The sequence below is a fragment of the Thunnus albacares genome, chromosome 7, assembly GCF_914725855.1.
Source record: "Thunnus albacares chromosome 7, fThuAlb1.1, whole genome shotgun sequence".
Classification (NCBI taxonomy): domain Eukaryota; kingdom Metazoa; phylum Chordata; class Actinopteri; order Scombriformes; family Scombridae; genus Thunnus; species Thunnus albacares.
The window spans coordinates 23,193,390-23,217,872 of NC_058112.1; the positions used below are offsets into that span (position 1 = coordinate 23,193,390).

The following is a 24,483-nucleotide window of genomic DNA, read 5'->3' on the forward strand; positions in this document are numbered from 1 at the left end:
ATATTAATGTTTTTTGCAGATACCATAGTTTGCATACCTGATTTGAGGTTAATGTAATTCATACAACAGTCCAGCTCTATTTTTTTATGGATTGAATGACTGTTTGTCATTGATATTCAGGTCAGCTGAGGTTGCTGAGCCTGTGTGGCCCTGGGGGGCATTGTGTTGACTGCAGGGGTCGGGATAAATAGCTTACATTAGCATGACTGCTTCTATTGGCTGAGAGACAGAGAGAGAGAGGGAGAGAGAGGGGGGAGAGAAAGGGGGAGAGAGACAGAGTGACACAGTGACTAAGCCATGAATGGATCCTCTGCAGCTGGATTACATCATGAATAATAGTTCATACCGAGTGTGTCTGCTCTCTGGGTTGGGGAGGCATTGAGGGGTTTTTGTAGGGGATGGACAAAAATAACTAACAGTCTAAAGCGATTCATCATGTAATACATCAACAAAACAAACAAGAGCCTGAAAATTTTAATTCAGTCTTGAATCCATTTGTAACAAAAATTGAAAACATATTATTTGTTGCACGCACTTCTTATTAGATTGTAATATATTTTAAGGTGTTCCTGTCATTCATAATAAGTTAAAGCTAATTCTGAGCGTGCCATTTTCTTTATCAATAAGAAAAAAATCTATAATCATACAATTTCTAGGATAAGAACAAGACAAGCATGGTTTCAGCTGGTCCTGCTGAAAAAGAAAACATTTTTAGATGGTTCTGTTCACCCAAACTGCTAAAATGAGAAAGTGAAAAGTGAATTCTGGAGAAATCAAGTTGTTGCACGCTGAAAAAGAGTAGTTATTTTCTCTATCAAGTACCGAAGCAGTTCCTGCTTAGCAACAGGGGGCCTGTGCAGTTCAAAGCATGTAAAGAGCATCTTTATCTGCAGGTGTTATTGTGTGTGTGTCTTGGGGTTACTGCTCAATCTGCTGTGTAATAGGCTTGGATAGCCTATGTCTACATCCTTTATTTAATTGAATCATTCTGTTGGACTTCTGGGAGATATAAACCTGTTTGTCTGTAGTGAAGTCCAGGCTTATTTTCCACACAGATAGAAGATGCACTCCAGTGTAGATAGAGTGTATCTTTCAGAGCTGAGGTCATATAGATGCTCTCCGGCTCATTTTGGAATCAAAATCAATGATTTTGTCATAAATAATTCATAGGTAAGACTAAATGTATCACCACTACTCCGTGGTAGAATAACACTTGATTCAGCATGAAAATGAAATGGATCAAAGCTTGTGTTAAATTCTGGGATTTGTGTAAAAACACAGTATGTAGTCATACCAGGTGTCTGATTTAATCAGGTGCGAGATGTGTGCTGTTTTCAGTTTCTTTCCATTTAAGAGAAAATCACATTGAACCACATTTTGAAACGAGGTTACAGCAAGTTTACACCAACTGTGAACTGTAAAGAAGCTACAGTACATATTTGGTGACACTACAGCTGAGATTTTCTGCTGTAAATAGCGAGACGTTAACAGCCTGGATGAAGGAGAACTGTGCTTGTTTCTAATAGAATTGCTTTAAATCTATTAACTGAATTAATTCTGGATGGAAAATTAAATGATCAAACCAGTTGACTCCCAACTCCTGCAGCAGACACCAGTAGAAGCGGTTATACTGGCCAGCTGTTAGGTGTGCGCATACATAATTTCATGAATGTGAATCAGAAAAACAGCAACTGTTCTCAGCAGATTTCAGATAAATAAAGCTGAAAAGAGATTGGACAATAATGCCCCTTAAACCAGACTAAGTCGCTGCTGCCTCCATCAAATGATGTCAGACAAAATATCTCACAGTTTCATTTTAATTTAATCTGGATCAATATTCTTGTCCATGTCTCGCTTGTTTTTTTTCAGCAGCATTAGGGGATGATACCAAATCTTATCTGCAGTATCATATCACATGATTTTAGAATGAGTAATCATCAGATAGCATAATAATATTGGATTCCACATCTCATGTCTCAGTGTAAGTGCTAATAAATTGTCCTGCGGGGGCATAAATAAGTGAATCACACAATAACCAGCTGATTCTCTTCCAAAATTTATGGTCAAATTTGACATTTTGGAAAATATGCTTATTTACTTTTTTGCCTAGAGTTAGATTAGAAAATTGATACCACTCTCATGTCTGCACAGTTTATTCCTAAAGCTATTGTCAGCAGCTGGTTAGCATAGCTGAGCATGATCATTGGAAATAGGGGGAAACAGCTTGCCTGGCTCTGTCCAAAGGTAACAAAATCTGCTCACCAGAATTTATGCTAAGCTATGCTCCAATGTCAGAAAAAAATGCCTGTTACAATTTCTCCAACCCCAAGGAGATGTAAAACCCAAAGATATTTACTTTACAGTTGGAAGTTGGAAAGAATTAATGTTTTTAAATTTTTGGTCAATAAATGACTGATGCAGTTAATCCCTTATCACAATAGTTGCAGGTTCATTTTCTGTTGATTGACTGATAGATGAATTGACTAATTGTTTTAGCTCCTAACAGCTCTTCCTGTCTTTACTACATGCTAGAAACGTTTACATCCTTATGGAATTGAGACATTACTGGGATGCTGCAGGAGCTGACACTGTCTCTAAGTGGTGCACATTTTCCCTTCTTCAACTGATTAAGACCAAGCCAGCGTTAACCCCATCTTAGCTTCCCTCTTGCGGGATTATCACAAATCTGATGTTAATGACTGATTGTGGTGGTGGTGGTGTTGATTGTGTCTGTGTGTATAAATCGTAGTGGCGGTGGTGGGGGGATGAGTGGGTTTGTTGGTGCAACATCTTGTTTTTGAAGTCTACCACTCTGACCCCTCCATCATCCTCTCCTCCACCCGATCCTCTTTTGTCTTCATTCCTCCTCCCCCACATCACTGGATCTGCCTCAGCTGATAAGGGAAGACGTTTCCATAAAGTTCCACACTCGATTATGCGGCGCACATCAGGCCAAGCACAGAAAAGGAGGGGTTTCACTCACTTTCGCTTAGCCTATAGCGCCCTAAGGGGGTTTTGGGGTCATGATAAAAAGCACAAATGAAAGTATTGGTCATTGGAGTGCGGCGGTAAAATCTCTGAATCTGCCCCCTGCAGCCTCTATGCGACGTAATATGATTTCTGATTTCTGAGTGATGAGAATTTATAGGGGAGTAAAAGTAGAGAGAAAGAGATTGAAATTCAGTGAGCAAAGCTTGCAAAGGGAAAAAAAAAAAAAAGCTCCACGACAAGAAAAAAAACACCAGAATCAAACCAAAAGCAGTAATAGCTCTGGCAGCGTCTAGGGTGTGATTTATGGGGGAGAAGAAATGGCCTTGTTTGAGGGCTGTCTCAAATGGGCCTCGTGATTTACTGTGATGACTGGAGCGCTGTCATCACATGCATTCAGGCTGCTAAGATAGGACAGGAGAGGTAGGGGGCCCCATTAATACTGATTATAAGAACATGCTGCCTTTCTGTGTGGTGCTGGTCTGATGGTTTTTTACAGTGTATCAATTCAGTGACGGTTCTTAATGTGATAGATGGGATACATGGTTGTTTCGCTATGTACTGTGATGCTATAATAAGGCTCCATGCTATTTCCTCTAATCTCCTAAGTGCATCTATTAAAATCATTTTTGATTTATGAGTTACAGAAATTATACTTACAGTAGCAATATAGCTGTAGAGTGAAGTAGATGGAGGGAGGGAAAGAGTGAGTGACTTTTAATAAACTTATTTTTTTTCCGTGCTTTTTCTGACTTCAAAAGATGAATGTCTTTAATAGATCAGCAGAGCACCGTAGTTCTTCGTTCCACAACAGCAGTGTTGTTCCAGATTAAAATGAGTGTTTGCATAGTTTCATTGCCGGTCACAAAAGGTCCCCCGCAGCACACAAACTGCTCCTTTTGAAAGGTGTTGCTAGGATACAGGCCAGCATGAAGATGAAATCCCCTCAGTATTGCTTTCCTGCAGCTGTACAGCTCGGACATTATGTCCAACTTATTGTGCGTGCGGTGTAGATGCATGGGTGTTTCTATATGCATGTACATTACGCCTGACCATTTGTCTTTTTCATTTTTTTTGCGTCTTAGAGTTCTGTGTGAACGATTGCGTTTGTGTCATGCAAAGCTCACATATTACACGGTGTCTCTTCTATCATTATCCATTTTCTGTAATAGGACTCTATTTGTCTGGTGAACGCTGAGGTCTCAATCCTACTGTCACACCTCTGAGTCTCCGCCAGCTGAGACCTCAGGCTGTGCAAAAAGAATCAATAGTGTCTGCCTCATGTTCAATTACACTCTAATCAACACACCCATCCAGCACAACCTGGGAATGAATGGACAGGTTGGCTAATATTGAACTGCTGTTCTGCACTGTGATACAAGGAAAAGGTGTTATATTAGGTTGTGAGTTTTGACTGAAAAAGAGTGCTCGTCATGAAGCACTGGAAATGAATGACGGTGACAAAAATCATGGCGCAAATAAAAGAGTTTCTTTCTCAGACTTGGTGTTATGCTAAGAATTTACACACTCATTGTTTTTATCTCACCTGCACCTGGCACATCAGTTTTCCCCATCTAGTTTCCCTTCTGAGTTATTTCTGAGAGCATTATAAATGATTAAATGATTAACTGGGTTAGTTATTTAGTAAAAAACTAAAAAATGTTATGTTTAATAAAACTAATAATTCTAAACACTTCAAATATTTTCTGTTTGATCTGATTTATAATATTAACTATATGTAGAAAATGAACATCATGAAATAATAGTAATAATCTCTCCTCTCGTCTCTGTCAGTGCTCCTGGTGTTTCCTCACCCAGACAGCTGTTGCTTTTCATATTGTGTTACTGGGCGTGAGGTTGAGAGCTGGTGCCATGCTGGTGTTTATTGGTGTGGTGTTTACATCTCGAGGGCAGTGAATGAGCCGTGGGATGCCTGCTCAGAATGCTCAGGGTTTCTTCTGGCAACTGTCCAAATGTCAATCATCAAGCGTAAACCTATCAAGGAGCTTGTACCTCGGGGGCTGACAGGAAGCAGAGATACTGCAAAGATGATGCGGGCCTGTGGCACTGTCGATTTGCGGTCCGCATGGAGGCAGAGATTGGCTGGTACAGCTTGTCATGTGCTATGACATCCTGAAACAGAAAACATCACATATATAGTAAGGCTGCCATGTGAGGCGTATATCTTCTGTTGGTACTAATACTGATTTCGACTTTATCCTTTAAAAGCTTTTTTTCCTGACTTTTAATGTGAATATTGGTTTGATGGGAAACAGGCATTCATGTTTTCCTGCAACACAGACGCAGCCAAAACAGATCACGCAGTTCATTGTTTAACTGGTCATCAGCCTCTATATGCAGAACCAGTTTATACAGTACAAGTCAAAAGCTTGGACACACCTTCTCATTCAAGTGAATGTATATTGTGAAACTAAATAAATAGCAAACACTGTGAATTCACAGTTTTAGCAAACAATAACATGTTTTTTTTATAAAGATTTTTCCATCATTTGACTCTCTCTCTCTTTTTTTTTTTTGTCTTTTTAAGGAAAAACAGGAGGTCCTGCTAATGTTCCATCAGCTGAGCTTCTAGCTGTAACCCCACCAGGTGGTTCTCACTTCAACATCATGCTGCACCTCACCCTGCTCCTAGATCTCCTGCTCCTCTCACTCTCCCTTGCAGGTCAGTAGCATGCTGCGCACATTCAGTTGAAAGGGAATGGCTAAATCAATTCTCAGAATGTGTTAAAAGATATTTTGAGATACTGCGTTACTACTACTGCTGGATGAAAGCCTCACATCTCTAAAAAAAAAAAACAGACTTTGCACTCCTTTTTAGTGTGGCAGTCATTCTGCTTTATATAGAGCTCTTGATTATTTTTATGACCCGACGAATGATTACATTTTTCAGCTCACAGCTAGAGTTCAAATAAACATATGTGAATCTCAGAGTTTTGACTTATTTGGCATCAGTGATACATAAAAAAATGTGGAAATAGTTCAGCAATAGTAGAAGTGTGCTCATAGAGAATTTTATTTTCAAATGTTGCCCTTGAGCAACACTCAGAAATCAAAGGAACTATGCTCGCTTGAGCTTGAGCTAGCTTGACTCTTGTATGTCCTTCATCTTTCAAGTATCAATGTCCAAAAATCCAGTTGTCAGACATTCATTTGACGCTAACAAACTTTCAGTGCAATATGTCCCATACAGATATGTATGCATAGCAACTACAGAAACAGACAAACTTTGATTAGTGGCTATAGCCTCAAAGCATAAAAAACTCACACAGGTAGGAGGCAACTTGGATAGTAACACACTTGTCAAAACTGAATTGTCAGTCCTTTCATGCATGGGGAGCAGATAAGACAAGGCGCTAACAAGCTGCTAACTGCCAGCTTCAAAGGACATAGTAAATGTAATGATGTTGGCAGTTATATGTTTCACTGACGACTGTAAAGATGTAAGATGTAAATGTGATAAAACAAAATTAGACCCAGATACATTTAAGGTATGAGACACATCTGAAGGCTCACTGTAAAAGGGGCAAAAATTGTAGAAAAAGCTGCAAAATTTATGTGTATTTGATAGGCCAGGCTTGGCAATCGCCTGCCTTCGAGGGCTTCGAGTTTGCAGGTTTTCATTCCTTTTTTGTGAAACTGCTGTGCAGTCAGCTATGCTGGAAGCAAAGTAAAGTGGACAGAACACAGCAGGCCTGAAAATGACCTGTCTAAAAAAGATACAACCTCCTCTGTGTTCTCATACCTTGGGCTATTCTCTCTTGTTTCCAATTTGATTTCAACATGAACCAAAAAAAAAGAAGCTTGGATTGAGAATTCTTTTGGTTTCACAACTCATCTTTCTCAAATAGAGTTTGAAATCTAAGGGATTTATCTTTTTTCCTCTTTTCTTCCCCCTTTTTCCATGGGAATATACTTAAGTCATTGTTGCTGAGTTCACCAAACGTTTTGACAGCACTACAGCTAAAGCTTAGGATATCCTACTCACAGTGCACTCACATACGGCTTCAGAAAAGCATTGGGCAGATAAACTAAAGCTTCATTTATACTCCTTAGCGAGCGCGTACATGGACAGCCGCGTACACCACGGACAGGTAGTTATTCTGTTTATACTACCTTCTAGAGTCTGCTTGGAGGACGCGTTCCACACATTCACAGTGGACCAGCATCTACAGGAAGACAGTGTTGTGACCGTGTGGACCGTTGTGGACAAGTCCACGCTGTCACAACAAGTTAGAGATATGCGTATGTCTGCATAGAGCCTACATGTACACCCTCTGGTGACAAAATTTGCGTCACACGGACCCTCGCAGACTCACGGACTCGCAGACACAGAAAATATAATTTTAGCTTTACACAAACACCATATACAGTACATGGTTGCATTGCACACATACAATACACTCAGTATACAGAGTCTAACTACACAGGGCTGAACTGGATGGCTGTTCTATCTAAACAGACAGCAGCCAAACAGCAGACTCAGGTCATTACTGAGGGTAGAGAACATTGGCTTGACATTTTTGTTTAGCCCCAACAAGGAAAAAGTTTGATGGTTAATGTGATGACAGCAAAACAAGAGTCAAGCGAACACGATCCTACAACTAAAGCATGGAGTGAGTGTTTCCTATACAATTATTGTTGAAGCATCAGGTTGCTGGGATTGTTTTCTACCTTCTAGTGTACAGTAGCGTGTTACGTGAATACAGCAACACATAGTGTATAAACCCATTCATCTAAGGCCAACCACAGTTGTTTTGAGTTTTGTATTTTATGGTGAAGGACAGGATGTAGTAGATTCCACTGAGTTGGCATTTAGCCCGAGGTAGTCTTTCAGTCAAAAAGCAGAGTTTCCAGCCATTCATCACATTCTCAGAAGCTAAAAAGGATTCTATCAAAGACCTGCCCCGCTCTGAAGAAACCCTCTGGATCATACCTTTTAATCCACTTTCAATTTATCCTGTGAGAATTGAGAGAAATACACCCTAAAATTTAAGAACACAGGAAGTAATCAGAATATCAATATTAGCATTCATATATGTGCAATGTCACGATTAAATATGCTGACATGATTTCCTTTGTTAACTGTTACAGATGCATCGATGCATGGGGAGGTACCTGACTTTTATGGAGGTAAGACTTGATTATAATAACAAATAGTAATTGTTATTTCTTCCAATGTCATAAAAAATCTTCCTGTACTTGTACTGTAATGTTAGCAGAGTTTTCAATAATGATGAAAATAGATGGTTTTGGCCAGTGTTATTCCCTGAGTGAGTCATTCAGCAGACACACATATAGACACAGCATGTTTTAGCCATTCCCATTTCTCTCCAGCTGAATGTTGCACAATGTACAACAGGTGTTGCAACACCACAATTTAGCCAAGAGGCTCTGCCAATCACTTCATTCAAAGTCAGAGTCGAATGGAAATGCAATTCACAGCTTTTGCCCTACATTCACCCACTATTTTTTCATTTGCATCACTGTTAATGTCCATAGATTTCTTTTGTGGGACAGGATTGAACTGTTGTCTGTTTCTCAAAGAAATGTATGTCAGTTGCGATAAGGTTTTGAGCTCAGGGCGACCTGGTTACGAGAGGTTACAAAGAAATGTTTAATAACCAGAAATGTTGAAGAGTCTACAGACGTGTTTTGTCAAGTGTCCTTGAGGAATTCACAGGATTCCTAGCTTCTCATTCAAACCAAGACCAAACAAGTAAACACCTGAAACGTGATTCCTGGATAGCACCATGAGTCAACGACTTGTTTCCATTTAATTGTTCAAACCAGAGACAAACAAGCTGCACCTATTTAGGCAGCTTTGATGAGGTTTTGACCTTGGAGTTCAGAGGAGCAAGTATGCTGTGATTCATGGTCAAGGCTACGCCACTAGATCTGTTTGAGCACAGTAAGGCCAGTGACTTGTTATTGCTGATTGTATTATTTAAAATTTAATTTAATTTAAAACAATTCTCACACAAGAGCTTTTACTGACATTAAAGAACTCCTTCAGATATGTTTTAAGACATTTAAAATACTTAAAAGACATAACAATTGTTAATAGTGAAAAGAAAAGCCGCTGTTTTAGTGTTTCACAATTTCCTGTTGTCTTTCCAAATTTCCACCTACACCTTAATATTCTGCTGTTTTACAAAATACAATGAGAACCAAAAAAACACAAACACAAATAACAGAAGTATGTCAGCTCTAAATAGGCCTCAATTGCGGCTCTGCCCTGCCTCTGCCCAATGCGGCCCCTGAGGTGGTGAAACGACAATAGTATCTGCCTGTCAGGACTCGTTAAGGGACAGGCAGTGACAGACGGCTCCCTTTCTCATGTTCCACAATAGGACAGAACTAATGAAAATCTATTTGGAGGTCATGTTTCTTTTCCACTGTTGCTATTTCTGTATTCCTCCAACTTGCAGATGTACATTAATCCTACTGGAGATGGTTAAAATCCAAGACTCCGCAGATGAGTCAAGGATGGTCATTAGAGCCAGAAACTGTAGTAGAGCTACTGTGGGGCTATGTGGGTATGATGGATGAGATGGATGATATAAGGCTGCATGACTAATTTATACATTTTCTGAATGTATTTGTATAATTACTTATCCCTGAATGTCTCATTGTGTATTTATTTTTAACCCTTTGGGATTTTCATACTAACCCATCCATTATTGCGGGTCATTCTTGAATATCAGGGGACAGTCGTAGGGTAAGTCAAGTATGTTAGCAAAAGAAAGATCAAATGTTACACGTTGAAGCTTTGATTTTCAAAACTGCATCTGTATTCATTACTTTAAATGTCTTACTAGTTTATTTAGATGGGTTGAATAATCAATTGAGATATGATCAATCAGAGTACCTTCCTGTTCTAGTTTGTAGTAGCGGTTGTTACTGTACTGTCCGTGTTTACTATCTGCATAAAATTTGTTCAATGTGTGTAAGTCTGTGGGGGGAAAATAAAGTGGAGGCAGACTGTCAGCAAGTGGTAAATTGGAAAAAGGAAGGCTTGCTGATGTGTTGCTTGGGAACAAGTTATGATGCTGCATGCAGGTTGAATTGTTGATGGATCCAGCGAGGAGAGGAATCATTTTTTTTCTGTTGGTCCCTCCTACATGTTTTCACCCCTTTCACTCTCTTTTCTTCTCTATGAAGAATGGGCTGTAGATTATCTCTGCAGTCTGTGTACCTGTATGGAGTGCCTGCGTCTCCATAGAGTGTCATTTTCTGGACATGTCGACATAATGTCCACTTGTCTGCAGAATGAACACAGCATGATATAGCCGAGCCTGTGTCTAATGTTTTTTGATGCTGCACACATCAGTCCAATAAATAGAAAACAGTATTTAAGGTCATACAGCACTAAAATATATGAGAAAATGCAGCATAGGATTTATAATTTTGAACTCTTTGTCAAACTTGGACAAAGATGAAAGCGTTGTCATAGGAGGAGGCATAGTCAATACCACGCTCCTCAAAGGCCGCAGTGCCTACATTGTGTAGGCGCCGCAGCCTTCCAGCTGGGACACACTCAGAATCCCTCTTTTTCCTTACAAGTGAAAAAGTGATCGTTCAGCCCACAGCGATGTTAATTCCCATCATTCTGCCGTAAGAGTGATACTCCACCCAGTATCTGTCTCTTCAGTACCAAACAATCACCTCCTACAGGATTAAACAGCTATAAAAAGTTGATTTCACAGCATTGAAAAAGTATCACAATGTCAACAGAGACTCATCAAATCACTTCTCAGCTGTCCAGCCATATGTCAAACACTACTAAATACTTCAGACGGATATACTAACCTTATTAATTCAATGAATTTACATAATAAAATTCAGTATTTCAACTATCAGTTGCATTTATTCAGTCACAGGGAGCAACAGACTAAGTTTTTGGTTCTACAGAAATCCCTTACCCTGCATTTCTTTTCATATAAATGATCCCACTGAGTTCTACGCAGTGTGGTAATAGAGATTTTAAATATCTAAATACTTTGTATTGACAGGTACCTCCTAAGATGTGACCTTGTTGAGCTTTTGAGCAAGTGTGCATGATGGCTTTAGTGCCTGCCTGGCAGTGTATTTAAAGATTTAGATATAGTACTTTGGGGAGAATACGAGTGTATGGGACCTGCTGAACAGATGGATAAACAGCTTGAGAGGTGGATTAAGCTGCAGGTTGATTTGTTGAGAAGTTTTCGTGGACATTTCGATACTTTTCATGGCATGAAAAGTTGTAATCCATTGTTGGTGACTTATGTCCAGGCTGCTGTTTGCCTCGAAGAAACGAGCTACAAGTGAGTTTTTGATGGTCTGAAGACTGATATTTGGTCAAGTATTAATAATCTTAATATGCATCTTGGCCTGTGGAAACCTTTGGGATTAACCTCGTAATACAGTGTATCCTGTCTGAATACCTCTGCTCTGTTGCAGTTGCCATTTCAGACAATAATTCGTTTTGACAGCAGTTGTGATAGCACAGCTGGCACTACACTGAGCATACTCTGACTGACACCGACACTCTTATGTCCACACCTCAGCAAAAATAATTAGGGTTGCAGTGACACAGAATAATTGAATATTATTTATTAAACATATAAAATTTAAAAAAAGTAGATTTTTCACTCTGGAGACAATTTGGTTTTCCAGAATGCCTCATTATGTAGCTCAGGGGCTTGTGGGTAATTATTGCTACACTGTGCTTTTGTTGCCTCCAGGAAACAATATGTTATCTGTCCCACTTGGACACACTCTTGGTCATGCAAACAAGCCAAGCTGCAGATAGCACACAGCTGTGTGTAAAGTAAATAGGATTGTATTCTTCTGGGACTGTGTGTAATTACAGAATGTGACTGTTTAGATATTAAAACAAAAATGGAACTATAGACTGTGAAACAGCTGGAAATTTAGAAAAAAAAAACATTCAACAAATTGGACTGATTATAGTTGTTGTATATTTTATTATGCAGTATTATACAGTTTCAAGTCAACAAATCATTGTCATGCACCTAAAATTATAACTAAACCTTAATGAATAATTGATGCCTCATAATAAACTGATGCTAGGGAAGATAGAAGGCTCCTAAAATAACAGGCTATGGTATTTCAAATTCAAATGAAAGTCTAAACTTACCTACTCTTCAGCTGAATAGGAGTCTGTTTGATAATGAAGTCTGTCCAGAGGAAGATCGCTTCCAGCAAACCCTGGAGACACATAGCCTCAGACTACAGTGTGTGTGTGTGAATCTTCCGTCCTCTCTTTATACAGATGTGGCCTTTATTGAGAGTAACTGTCCCTCTTTCTTTCTTTGTGTGTGTGTGTATCTGAGAAGATCTCTCCATTGACTATTGTGTAAATAATTACTCGCCTGTTAAACAGGTCAACTCAGTGCATCCACAGTCAAGTAGTGCCAAAAGAGGAATAAGAGGAAGGGTTTGATGCAGGGAAGAAGAGAACTTGAGAGACACACAGATTAGGAGAGAGAATAAAACAGAGATTTGGAGGGTGGTGCAGAGTTGGAAAGAGATCTCCTGTGTTTTGGACAAAACATATCAGGCATGTTTGGATTGAGGGTGGAAAGAGTTTACGTGTGAATTCACTGGGCAACTGAGAGTGGGAGGATTTGGGAGATGGAGAAAGAGAGAAAGAGCGATGATGAGAGCATTAGAGACAGTTTTCACACGACTTTCTGTTTCCTGTAGTTGCCTCCTGCTTATTTTCTTGACTTTTAATGGCTCATAGCAGGTCCAGTCCAGTGTGACATGATTGATGTGGCCAGTAATTAAATAGACTACTACTTACACTTTTTTTGCCCATCATTACTTTCCAAGCAAGCACAACAAGTACCAAAACAGAGGAACTTTAGAGGCACTTTAAGCAAATCAGATGAACTGTGGCTGCCCCCATTTACATCTGTAGTCTTTGTAAATATCCCACTAATTTGAAAGATTTGGTTGTAGAGACAAGTCAGGGGATCACTTAAGTTCCCTGACCTGGTAGATTGAATGTTAGGATTCAATCCACCAGGTAGATGTTGAGATAATTTACTGGATACATGAACGTTTATTACGAGGCTAAATGAAAAGTCATCAGGTCTACGGAGACCATGGATATCTATATCAAATTTCAATGCAATCTTCCTAGTGGTTGTTCAGACATTTCATTAAATGTCAAAAATGTCAACCTCATGGTAGCACTAGTCAGGGGGTCAACAAAGTCAGTAGGATACATTGTCGGACCATGCATTTCCATGCAGAATCTGAAGCCCATCCATGCAATACATGCTGAGATATTTCAGTCAGTATCAAAGTGATGGACATACATACTGATAGACAGACCAACAGTGCCTTGCCTAGAGCCATGCGGCTAGCGTGGCTAAAAACTAGAGTTCAAGATCCTTAGAGGGAAAGTAGTTGTGGAAGGAAATCAAGGAAAGGTAAAAAAAAAAAAAAAAAAAAAGAAGCAGAGCATGACAGTTGAATATAGGTTAGAAAGAAGGATAGAGGACAGAGGCAAGTAAGGCCGAGTTAGAGACCGATAGACAGAGAGAGTGAAACGAAGCAGATAGAATGGAAGAGGCCTGTGTGTGTCTCCAGGCAGTGGGCCTTATGTGGCCTGCTTTAACACTCCCCTCCACCATCTGTCACATCCCACATTACAGGGGAAGGATAGGAACGGCACCAGCTCTCATTTCTCCTAGTTACACTCAGACTGCTATTTCAGCACTGCACCAGAGCCTCAGTGTCTCCCCTCCTCCAGCACATCCCACATTTATATTTCATATTTACATGCAAAGCATTTATCTGACACTCATGCAGAGCAATTTAAGTGCAACAGTAGAATAGGGTCACTATATTCCCTTTACTCTAATATATCCCTCATCCTCGTGAGCCTAATTCCTTCTCTTTTTTTTGTGCTTTTTTTTCTTTCTCCCTTGTTCCCAGAACATAGTTTCTCACTTAATTTGCCTCCCATCAGCCCCACACTGCCCCATTTATAGTATGTTTAATTCTCTCTCAGCTAGCAGTAATTGAGAGTCCTTGGGATTTGCATCAATGTCAAGCACTTGCACATGGTTGGCTGCTAGAGTGTGTGAGTTGGAATGGATTCTCCTAATGTCTTAATTGCTGCCTCCTGGTTGGCCGTCCTGGTGCGAGAAGGGTACAACTAACCTGCTACTGTTCATTTTTTAATTCCTTTTACCTCCTGACAGCAGAAGTGGTATCTGGTTCACTGATGTTAAATTACACAGTCAGTATTGGGAGATTACTGTACATAGATGTCAAGCGCTCACCAAATGTTCGACTGCTGGAATGTATCGGGTTCTCGCTTTATTTACTTATTATTCTAAATTTATCTGTTTTTGTTGTGGTAAATAGGAGTGAGAATGCAGTTTCAGGTGGCAGGATATTATGAATTAGGCCTCTTTTGTTCAGGTTTCGAAAGGTTGCACACTATCTGTCAATATGACATTTTCAAAGTGAATCCTAAGCGCCAATGCAGGCCTAGTTGGAAAGATCGGATAGAAGCAGGATATTACTGTCTGAAAGAGCAAGCTTCTCCCCATTGAGGTGTCAGCTGTGCTCTCTTAGAACTCAAGAGACGCAGGGGAATACACACATGTGCACACACACATACGCACACGCTTCATTTCATTTGTATTCCCGCAGTCACCTACACACACTCTTGATCTGAGAGAATAATCAGCATTTGGGAATATTTTGCCTCATTGCTTATTCATAGCCTGGCATTGTGTTTATGTCTTATTCATGCCACTGCTTGTGATGTCTGTCTGTTTTAATGAGTAATCGGGGCTAATTGTACGTGTGTTGATGGTGTAAAAGGCAGATTGAACCAAGGAAGGCATTTTCATCAAGGAAACTCCTCTCCCTGTATTTGCCTGTGCAACTGCTACACAGCACTGAGGATGACACATGCAATATGAAAGGGGTTTGGATTATGTTAAGTCAAGTTAGCATTTCCAGTTCCAGGATTTGTATGAGCTTGTAATATCATATCCACTGGTAATAGGTGAATATGTCACTGTGGTTTGGCACCTGAGTGAGCTCATCTCTGTCATAATTATCGTGATGTTTTGATTTGGGATAAAGCAGGGGCTTATTATTCCGCATCAATGCTTGAAAGAGAGGTTTTTTTTGTGGATTCAAAGATTATATTAGTAACAGCTACAACCAGGATTTATTTGAAACCAAGTACTAAGTGTTAGGGGTGTGCGTCTGTGAAAACCACAAACCAAGCCGGAGTATTAAATGGCAGGTCCTCACAAGGGCAATCGCACAGTCTAGTCGGTATGATTTTCTTTCACCCCTCATGTTACATGTGAACCCAGCTGTCTCATTTTTTGAGGGAACTGCCCCAGAACTGCCAGACAGAGGCTGAGCTTTAAGACTTTGATATTTCCTGTTTGTACTTTGACCAGCTTGTTGTTATTTACCCCGGTCTCGTTTGTTTGTCGTCTACAGACGAAGCCACAGGTTACGGGCCAGTGTTTGAGGAGCAGCCGGTGGATACCATCTACCCCGAGGAGTCACCCGAGGCCAAAATCACCATGAACTGCCGGGCCAAAGCCAATCCACCTGCCACATACAAGTAACATATGTTCCCCATAAACCCAGCCTCATTACTGCCTGCTGTGCATTCTGTGTGCCTCCCATTCCTCACCATCTCTCAGGCTGTATTCAGTATGTTTTAGGAAGTGCCTGTAAATGGCAAGGTCACGAGGATGTGTGTTTTAACCTTCTCCATCTCTCACCTCCAAGGTTTACTACGTCTGTGTGTGACCATCCAGCAGCGCATGATTTCATTATGCATTTTCAGACTATTCCCACAAAATCGTGTTGTCGTCAAACAATCTGCACAGCTCATTTTGTTTAAAGCTAATTTTTTTTTCACAATGATTTAAATGCAAAAATATGACAAGCCAGAAAAGCCAAATAACAAATGAGATTTTGTTCCTGTCGCCACAACAAAGAGCACAGCCATCATGTCTCCATCTCATTTCACTGCTCAAAATTTAAAGCATTTTGGATGATCTATTTCAATTTAGATGTAAATGTATGTAAATGATATTGCTCTGCATCCCCCCCGAAAGGGTTTCACTGTCAGAGAGCCCAGAATTAGATGTCAGAGGGGACGGAATTAGCTTTGACCACAGCTGGTATTAAGTGTTTAAGAGGGTTCATATACAGTACAGCTATGCCTTTCAAAACATTACATTTGTTATTGCTTTCACATAGAGCAACCCTCAGTTTATGGATATTGATAAATTCTTACAGTATGTTTATTGCAAGAAAAATCAGATTTTGCTGTACTGTACTGTGGAGAACCCAACGCCAGCAACAACATACAATTAAAATATTGTACGTCTCTTCATCAGACACTATGTTTGTGATGCTCCATGTAAAATGCACCATTTGTCAACAATTATAATGAAATAGTAGTTCACAGCAGTCTGCCATAGTATGTTTGACACTTACAGTACTTCACTGACCCTGGTTGCTTTCCTTGCAGATGGATGCTGGGCAGCAAGGAAATTGACTTGAAAGAAGAACAGAGCCACTACAGTTTAGTGGGAGGCAACCTGGTCATCAGCTACCCTATTAAAAACCAACATACAGGAATGTACACCTGTTTGGCTACCAACATGTACGGCACAATCATCAGCCAAGAGGCTTCTGTCCAGTTCGGGTGTAAGTGGCCCAGATGTGAACCTCCATTTAGCCTGCTGTGATGTCCAGTACCATGCAGTTTTAATAGAGAACTGCCCTGGAGCTGTACTTTCATGCATATTAAGCGCTTTGAAATTGCAAGGGCAGCTGGGACAAATCCTAAGTGGTGTGCAAAGTGCAATTTGTGAATGGACTAACTATGATACCAGCGTAGCTAATGTACTTTTCTATTAAAAACCACAGCTCAATTCAAAAGCTGTTGTTGAACTCTATACAACTCTTAAACCTTTGGTGTAGGTTTTATGAAAATTTGTTGTACAAAATGCTCAAATGTGAATATATATGACAGCTCCTCACTCTGAAACTGTCTTACAGCAGATTTTTATCTGTTTTCTCAGATCTTGATCTTTTCTCATCGGAGGAAAGGGAGTCAGTGTACGTCAAAGAGGGACAGGGGGCAGTGCTGCTCTGCGCTCCTCCACCACATTATCCAGGTACATACAGCATGTGACACTTGAGTGTGCTTTTAATTAAGTATTCCTACAAGATAATATTGAACCTCCCTCATCCTGTTAGCAACAGTAGCACAGTAGCTAGAACTGTTCCCTGTTTTGGTTTACGACCCTGCCTCCCAGTCTACAGCCTTGTAAGTCAGCTGGACCGAAGATTTTAAATTTCCCATGTATATAATGAAATTACAACTGCTATGTTAGCCCAGTAATGGACTCTAATTAGTGAAATAATGAAATGAACCAAAGACATTTTTCCCCTGTTGGCTTGGGATCCAATTGCCCTTCTTAATGTTCTCTAAGGTATAAAAACAATGACACCAGTGACTGCCACTGTCTCATTATCAGTTTTAGGCTTTTTGTTTCACAGTTTGCAGTCATCCTCATGATGGATTTACATTTTTTACCTCCTAATGGATGTAAAAGAATATTTTCATTAGTATATATCTACTTTAAGCTAATAGGTCATTACAAAGGTTATTGTTTGTAATCCATTCTTGGACTGGCTTCCTGCATAATATGTATTTGTGTGTTTGTTAAAGTGTGTTTGTGTCTTTATTTGGCTTGATTGTATTAGTTCTCCTTACATCTCATATGCTTTGAATGTAATAGATTGGTTGTAAACAAAACTTTTTCCTTCTCACTATTAGCATTGCTCAGCTATAGCTATTAAGCCAAAAAAAACCTGTATTCATGCAAATGCAAATCCATCAAACACAACAGTCTGAAAGCATAGCTATCTCTCTCTCTACAGCATCAGAATTACCTCAACAAGCCAATGTGCTTATAGTATCTCTCTATTATGCCTCTCAGCCAACAGAATTATAAGATTTTATCCGAAAGGTCAATAGATGCTTGAATAATAAGTCCCACTCAGCACCAAAGAATTGTGCTATTTTTATTGTGCATGTATTGAGATGATTCAAACTGAGCCAGCTTCACATCCGATCCCTTCAGCTCTTTCTAAAGCTGTTGCTAAGTGTCGGAGGTCTTGATTGACAGGTGGTGTTTTGTTGTGTCTCTCTCTGTGCAGAAGAGCTGTCATTCCGATGGATACTCAACGAATTCCCCACCTTCATCCCACTGGACAAGAGGCGTTTTGTCTCCCAAAGCACGGGCAACCTCTATATCTCCAAAGTGGACTCCTCAGACAGTGGCAACTACTCCTGCATTGCATCCAGCCCGTCAATTTCCAAGAGCGTCTTCTCCAAATACATCCCTCTAGTGCCTCTGGCTGAACGTTAGTACCTCACTTATGTCTTCCCAGTTTCTTTCCAGTTAATGATGATTCAATGGAAGTAGTGGTTTTAGTTTACTACATGAGTAAGAGTTCTTTCTGTAGTAAACATGAGTCACCTACACCTAATTATCTCAGCGATCTTAAATGACCCATGTCTAGTCTGGGTTGGTTTAATTACTGGCTGATCACAGTGTGATAACTGGGCCACAGTAACATTGCAATGAACAGCATTTCATGATATGTATTGCACTGAGATGAATGCCTCTCACCTCAATATGCAATTATTTATTGTTTTTGAATGTACAAACATGCTTAAGGTCAATACAATGGTGAAATGCTGTATGTGTACATTTAAGTGCACGTGTCTCTATGATTGCCATGAATCTTGGCACTCAGGCTGTTATTCTTTCACTCCTACCAGTAAAATGAAGTGCATGTTTAGACCTGAAGTGTTTCTGAAAGAGATGAGTCTCAAAGATAAGCTTGACGATAAGAAGTAACTCTGCATGGTCGCAGTAAAATACCGCATTGATTTTTTGGCTCCCGTCCCTACAGAAGCACTATGTTTAATCACAACAAGTGCTTGGTTTTGGTGCGATAAGGTTACGCCGCTGTTGTCGACTCTTCAAATTAGACTTACAGGAACAAATTATCTCAGAAGTAGACTGACACACAAGAATGTGCTTGCTAGGAAGAATGAACAGGAACATCAACAGTCCCAGAGATGGAGACCAAAAACTGAAGCTGAACATTTGTTTATTAATTCTCTGTGTGCTTGTATGGCCCAAGGTAGGAGGCATAAATACAAAACTAGGTACTATTTTAACGCTTTACTTGGGGGCATTCCCAAAATTCATTAATTATTCCAATGTTGTTATAACTTTGGCTAGCTCCACCTGTGGGAGATATGTTTTGAACAGAAACTGTATTGTTGTGCTCCACCAGAGAGGTCAGGTTGGAACAGAGCTGACCAAATGTTTGGGCTCTCTAATGCATACCTGTATTATAAGATGCCTTCTGGGTATGATATGGCCTGTGTTTATCTATGTTGTGTTTGTGTCTGTGAGAAGATAATAACTCGAAAAACTTCTTATCCATCTGCGCCTATCTGCACTTTTTTTTTAATGTGTTAAAGTATCTGGTTCCATTTATTATGTCTGCTAACTCTTTAAGTTCTGCATCATATACACTGGAACCAAAATGAGATTTTTTAGTATCCTGGTTATGTGTTTGAGTATGTAATCATCATACCCTGGTTTCAAAAATGGGGATGAGCCTTTTTTCTAGTTTTAAGAAACCAGTGTCAGTGTCTGCGATGTGGGCAGGCGTTTCATCAAATGTAATTAGTAGTTAGTCCTTCATACAAAAAATATGATGATAAACTATGTATTAATGATTTAGGCTGAAATGAGTGAATGTCCGATGCTGGTAGTGCAGAGGATACATTTCAGTGTTGCGCCTGTCTTCCTGTTTCTGTCTCACTCGCTAATCACATGACGAAGGTATATATCAGAGGACTATCAAAGTGGTAAATGCTCTGGGTTCATTCTTACTTGCTGAGGTAACTCAGTCGGTATAGAAATGACAGCGAAGACATACTTAGATCCATGCAATGTAATGCAAAATCTGGACCGTCAGAGACAAAATCAAGTTTGCATGTTTAATTTATGACAGACTTAACCCACTTAGGCCCACTTAGGCTCTGCTGTTAGACACCTGGATAGTGTTAGAATTATTTATACAGTTAGATAAGTAACCAGGTTTCACACGTTCTATCTAAATTTCATGTCCTGAATGTGGTCAAAGACCCAAAACCGGGATACTAGTGTGCATGTTAATGTAATCCTTGTGTTACTAACCCGTAAAAGCCTAGCTCCATGGCACACTGTGTGTGTCAAGGTAGGACTCCTGGCTAAAAGAGCAAACACACATGGGTATCTTTTGGTTTAATTCAGCCCTCTTAGGTAAGAACAGAGGAGTTAATTTTTCATATCATTGTGATAGCTGTGTTCTCTGTAACTATTGCTTACTTAATTATTTGATGCAAAATTGTTTATTTCTGGTGTATTTTCTGTTTTAGAGTACCAGGTGAACGCAATCTGTCTTTACTATTCCCACCTTGATGAAGACCCCACATTTTAACCAATATGCCAGACTAAATAAAGTCTTTTGATGTAACTCCTCTCCTTATACTAAATGTTTCTACTAAAAAACACTATTTGGCTAAGGCTTAGCAGCTAGAAATGAGTTTGTCTCCAGAGTCATAACTCTTGTCTGTTGTTATTCCTTCCAGGTCCCATCAGGAAATACCCTGCTGACCTTAAAGTCAAGTTCCCTGACACCACTGCTCTGGTGGGGCAGAATATCACCTTGGAATGCTTCGCTTTGGGGAAGTAAGTGTGAGGGAACACAGTGGTTATCACTATCTGTGAGTGCGCTGTTTGAAATGTGCTCTGTAGGGTTTTACTGATGTTTTTCATAAAAATATTGGTCTCAACCAGTTAGTCTTATCTACTGCACTGTGCTAGGTTTTTTTTATCTTTATTATTGTAGCATGAAAATGGTCAATTTAAGTGATGCAGCATATCAGTTTACATCAGTACATACATATTAACTATTAATCACTCAAATACAGAAATTTAAGTGTCGGGGATCAACCCAAGTATCAAAACAGTATATTAGTTCACCCTTAATGTGTAGTAAGGTGTGGGTTATATTAGACAACTCTCTCTTTTATAAAACATGTTTCAGAACGATGATGATTTGAGTGCAGTGATGCATATGGTCTGCAAGATGAAGCCTGCCTTGTGTATTATTTTTCTCTCTTTGTCCTCTGTCCTACCCAGCCCCGTCCCTGAGATCCGCTGGAAGAAGTTAGATGGAGAACTGCCACTCAATCACGAGGTGCGGATGGCGGGGGCTCATCTGCATCTGTACAATGTGCAGTTTGAAGATGCCGGCACATATACATGTGAGGCATTGAACTCAAAAGGAAAGGACTACCACACTGCGCGTGTGTCTGTAGAAGGTAAGAAGTATGTTATCTGTCATTTCAGCCTTCTTATTTTAAGACGCACTACAGGGAACACTATATTTTTAGTCTTAGTCTATATCAGCTGTATAAATTATCTGCTATACACACTGTGTGGGATAAACTCACCATGTCTTAGTTGCTATCAGTGCCTAGCGTAGTTTCTTAGCTTTTTCTTTTATTAGATCTAACACCTACTTTAATGCCTCAAGTATCACCCCATATCATATATTATTCAGCAGCTTTGTAGTTTTCTTAGATTTTTTTCAAACACTGTAACTCATTTGCTCGTGTCCCCATTTGCAGCTTTTCCTGAGTGGGTGGAGCACATCAGCAGCACAGAGAAAGACTTAAGTAGTGACTACACCATGTCCTGCATAGCCAGTGGTAAACCTAAACCAAGCATCCACTGGCTGAAGAATGGAGAACTGGTAATATTCAGACTGATAAATCATATTTTTTTTGTATAGCCAAGCAATTTAGCTATTACTGTAAAATACTCGGAGCCATTTGGCAACTCTGTGAGTGTCATAGAACTTGTTCAGTGTGCAGCTCAGGGTAGTTCTTGTAGCACAGCAGTGACAGGAAGCTGGCACTGTGGGTACACATCATGTCAAGAGAAAGTACCTGGTGTTATTGAGCTGGTGCCAGCATGGGTTTTGTAACCCTCCATAGAAACAACTGTCATCAGACCTGAATTATACCCAAGAGAATAGCAGCTAGTGACAGCAGAGTGGGGGAGGGTTTTTAATATATGCTGTTGAATACATCGTTGTGCATTAATGAAGTCCTCTCCCAGTCAAATTAACTAATTGTCATCTGAACCTTTGTAGATGTCAACAATCAACAGTTTGATTTTGATCCTTTGCTTAGTAATAGAGTTGGAACTATAGGAAAATGGTAAAAATTTGGGATGATAATATTTTAACTATACTCTCCTGTTATTTTCCACAGCTTGACAAGAAAGAGATGAGGTTTAGAAGCTTGACATTTGACGATTCAGGGATGTACCAGTGCACAGCAAAAAATCCTCATGGAATCATCTATGCCAGTGCCGAGCTGCGTGTGTTTGGTGAGTCAGACTTACAGCCGGAGCACAACTGGCTGCGTCAGTGATTTAAAGGTCACATTTGAAGCTGACTAATTGGAGCTCATTAAGACATGGATATATGTCATATTTTTTTAAGAAAAGCTACTTTTACATAGTTGAAAAAAACATAAATGGACAATGTCTCCAAAAAAGTTGACTGTTCATTCAAAGTAGCACACTCAATCTGTTAGTACACTACTCATTTTTATGAATGTAAAATGTGTAAGATTAATTTATGCATGCATGCAGGTAATGCATATTCTACTAAGTTTGTGATGAATAATCCATACTGTCCCTCCTTTCACAGCCTGTGCTCCAACGTTTGAACACAACCCAGTGAAACGAGTCTTGGCAGCTAAAAACGGCCGGGTGGTGATCGAATGTCGACCCAAAGCGGCCCCAAAGCCTACCTTCTCCTGGAGCAAAGACACTGAATTGCTTTCCAACTCTACCAGGTAAGCTGTCTCTAAATAAGATGGCACATGCATATTTATTCATCAGCAAGGCAGGTTTTCCTTTGTAGTTTTTAAAGCAAATTGTCATCAACCTTTTTCTATGAGACACATCTGGGTCATATTAACACAAGGACATGTATCTGAGAATCCCTGCTACTGTAATGTGTCACTACTCTGAAGAGGATCTGGAGTAGATGGCCTCTGGAGTAGCGAGACACATCTAGTGGTTTTGGGGATCTAATTAAGCTCTACACCCCTAAATCCACTGTATGTGCCAAAAAAGTCTGCAGTTGTTATTAGTCAGTGATTTCTGTTCTCCTTTGCTGTCTGTCAGTGTCTGACATTAAGCTCATTCTCAACCTCATCAGCCTGGACAGACTGGATGTGTAAACCCCTGCCTTGTGCTCCTCACTGACAAAACAAGCCTAATCTTGGAGCTCTGAGATCCCCAACCTTCTCCCCCACCCTACACACCCCCAATCACCACAGTGGGACTCAGACAGAGGAGGAGCAGCGGCCAAATTACTATGCAGCGTATGCCTCCTAATACTCACTATGGTGGCTGTCTGCATGAGAGAGGGTGTGGAGTGGTGACGGGGTAACCGGCGCAATGCTATTTGTCATGCATGAATATGAAAATATGTAGAGAAAAATTAATCAAACATCGTTGCTTTGCCTTTAGCTCAATTTAATGTTACGTCTTGCTGAGTGGATTCAAGTTCACATACTTTTTTTCTAGGAAAACTATATATCCATTAGGGAACTGGCAGATATTCAGAGCACTTTCATCATTTTTCATCATCCACATTACTATGGAATAACATACGCTGGACTTTTGACCTTCATGTTTTGTGCTGAATATTTTATATCCTATAGCTCTTTCTCTCAGTGTGTGAAGAATTAATTCTGCTTTCTCCTCAGAGTGTTCATCTGGGAGGATGGGAGCCTGGAGATCCTCAATGTGACGAGAGCAGATGAAGGCAGGTACACCTGCTTTGCAGAAAATGACCGGGGCAAGGCCAACAGCACAGGCTCTCTGTTGGTTACAGGTAAATTCCAGCTAATGAAGAATACTTAATGAGTAACTCTCTTTATGCCTCTTTTTTCTAATGTCTCCAGGACTGTTGGTGTTGCTGTGACTGATGTCAGTCTTGGCTGGCAACACACTCAGCCCCATCAAACAGTCCCGACCTCCAAATGTCTACTGATGTTGAATTATGGCCCTCTGAGCAATGCGACAGCATACAGGCTACTGGTGGATATTCAGTCGTTTCCCAAGGGCAAAGGCAAGAGGGGATTGCTTTAGATCAGATGTGATGAGACAAGAGCTCGGTCTTCACCCTGTTCAGTGTTAAGAAGAAAACTTGAGTTATGAATATGTTGAGATAATTCGATTGAATACCAAATAATTATATTGATATAATTGCTTGTCATTCTTTAGACATGCAATCTCT

The 24,483-nt window shown here is 40.0% G+C and overlaps 1 protein-coding gene across 4 annotated transcripts in view; it reads left to right on the forward strand.

The window, feature by feature from the left end:
- LOC122985946 (contactin-1a-like) overlaps positions 1-24,483 on the forward strand; it is a 71,026-nt gene that overhangs the window by 32,052 nt on the left and 14,491 nt on the right. For all 4 annotated transcript variants that reach the window (XM_044356983.1, XM_044356982.1, XM_044356981.1 and 1 more), the window contains exons 3-14: positions 5,537-5,671; positions 8,101-8,139; positions 15,499-15,625; positions 16,547-16,725; positions 17,103-17,198; positions 18,247-18,453; positions 20,747-20,846; positions 21,300-21,481; positions 21,791-21,915; positions 22,439-22,556; positions 22,882-23,029; positions 23,951-24,078. In XM_044356983.1, the coding sequence (XP_044212918.1) occupies positions 5,617-5,671; positions 8,101-8,139; positions 15,499-15,625; positions 16,547-16,725; positions 17,103-17,198; positions 18,247-18,453; positions 20,747-20,846; positions 21,300-21,481; positions 21,791-21,915; positions 22,439-22,556; positions 22,882-23,029; positions 23,951-24,078 (1,504 nt within the window). In that variant the 5' untranslated portion in view covers positions 5,537-5,616. The remainder of the gene's footprint in view (positions 1-5,536; positions 5,672-8,100; positions 8,140-15,498; positions 15,626-16,546; positions 16,726-17,102; positions 17,199-18,246; positions 18,454-20,746; positions 20,847-21,299; positions 21,482-21,790; positions 21,916-22,438; positions 22,557-22,881; positions 23,030-23,950; positions 24,079-24,483) is intronic.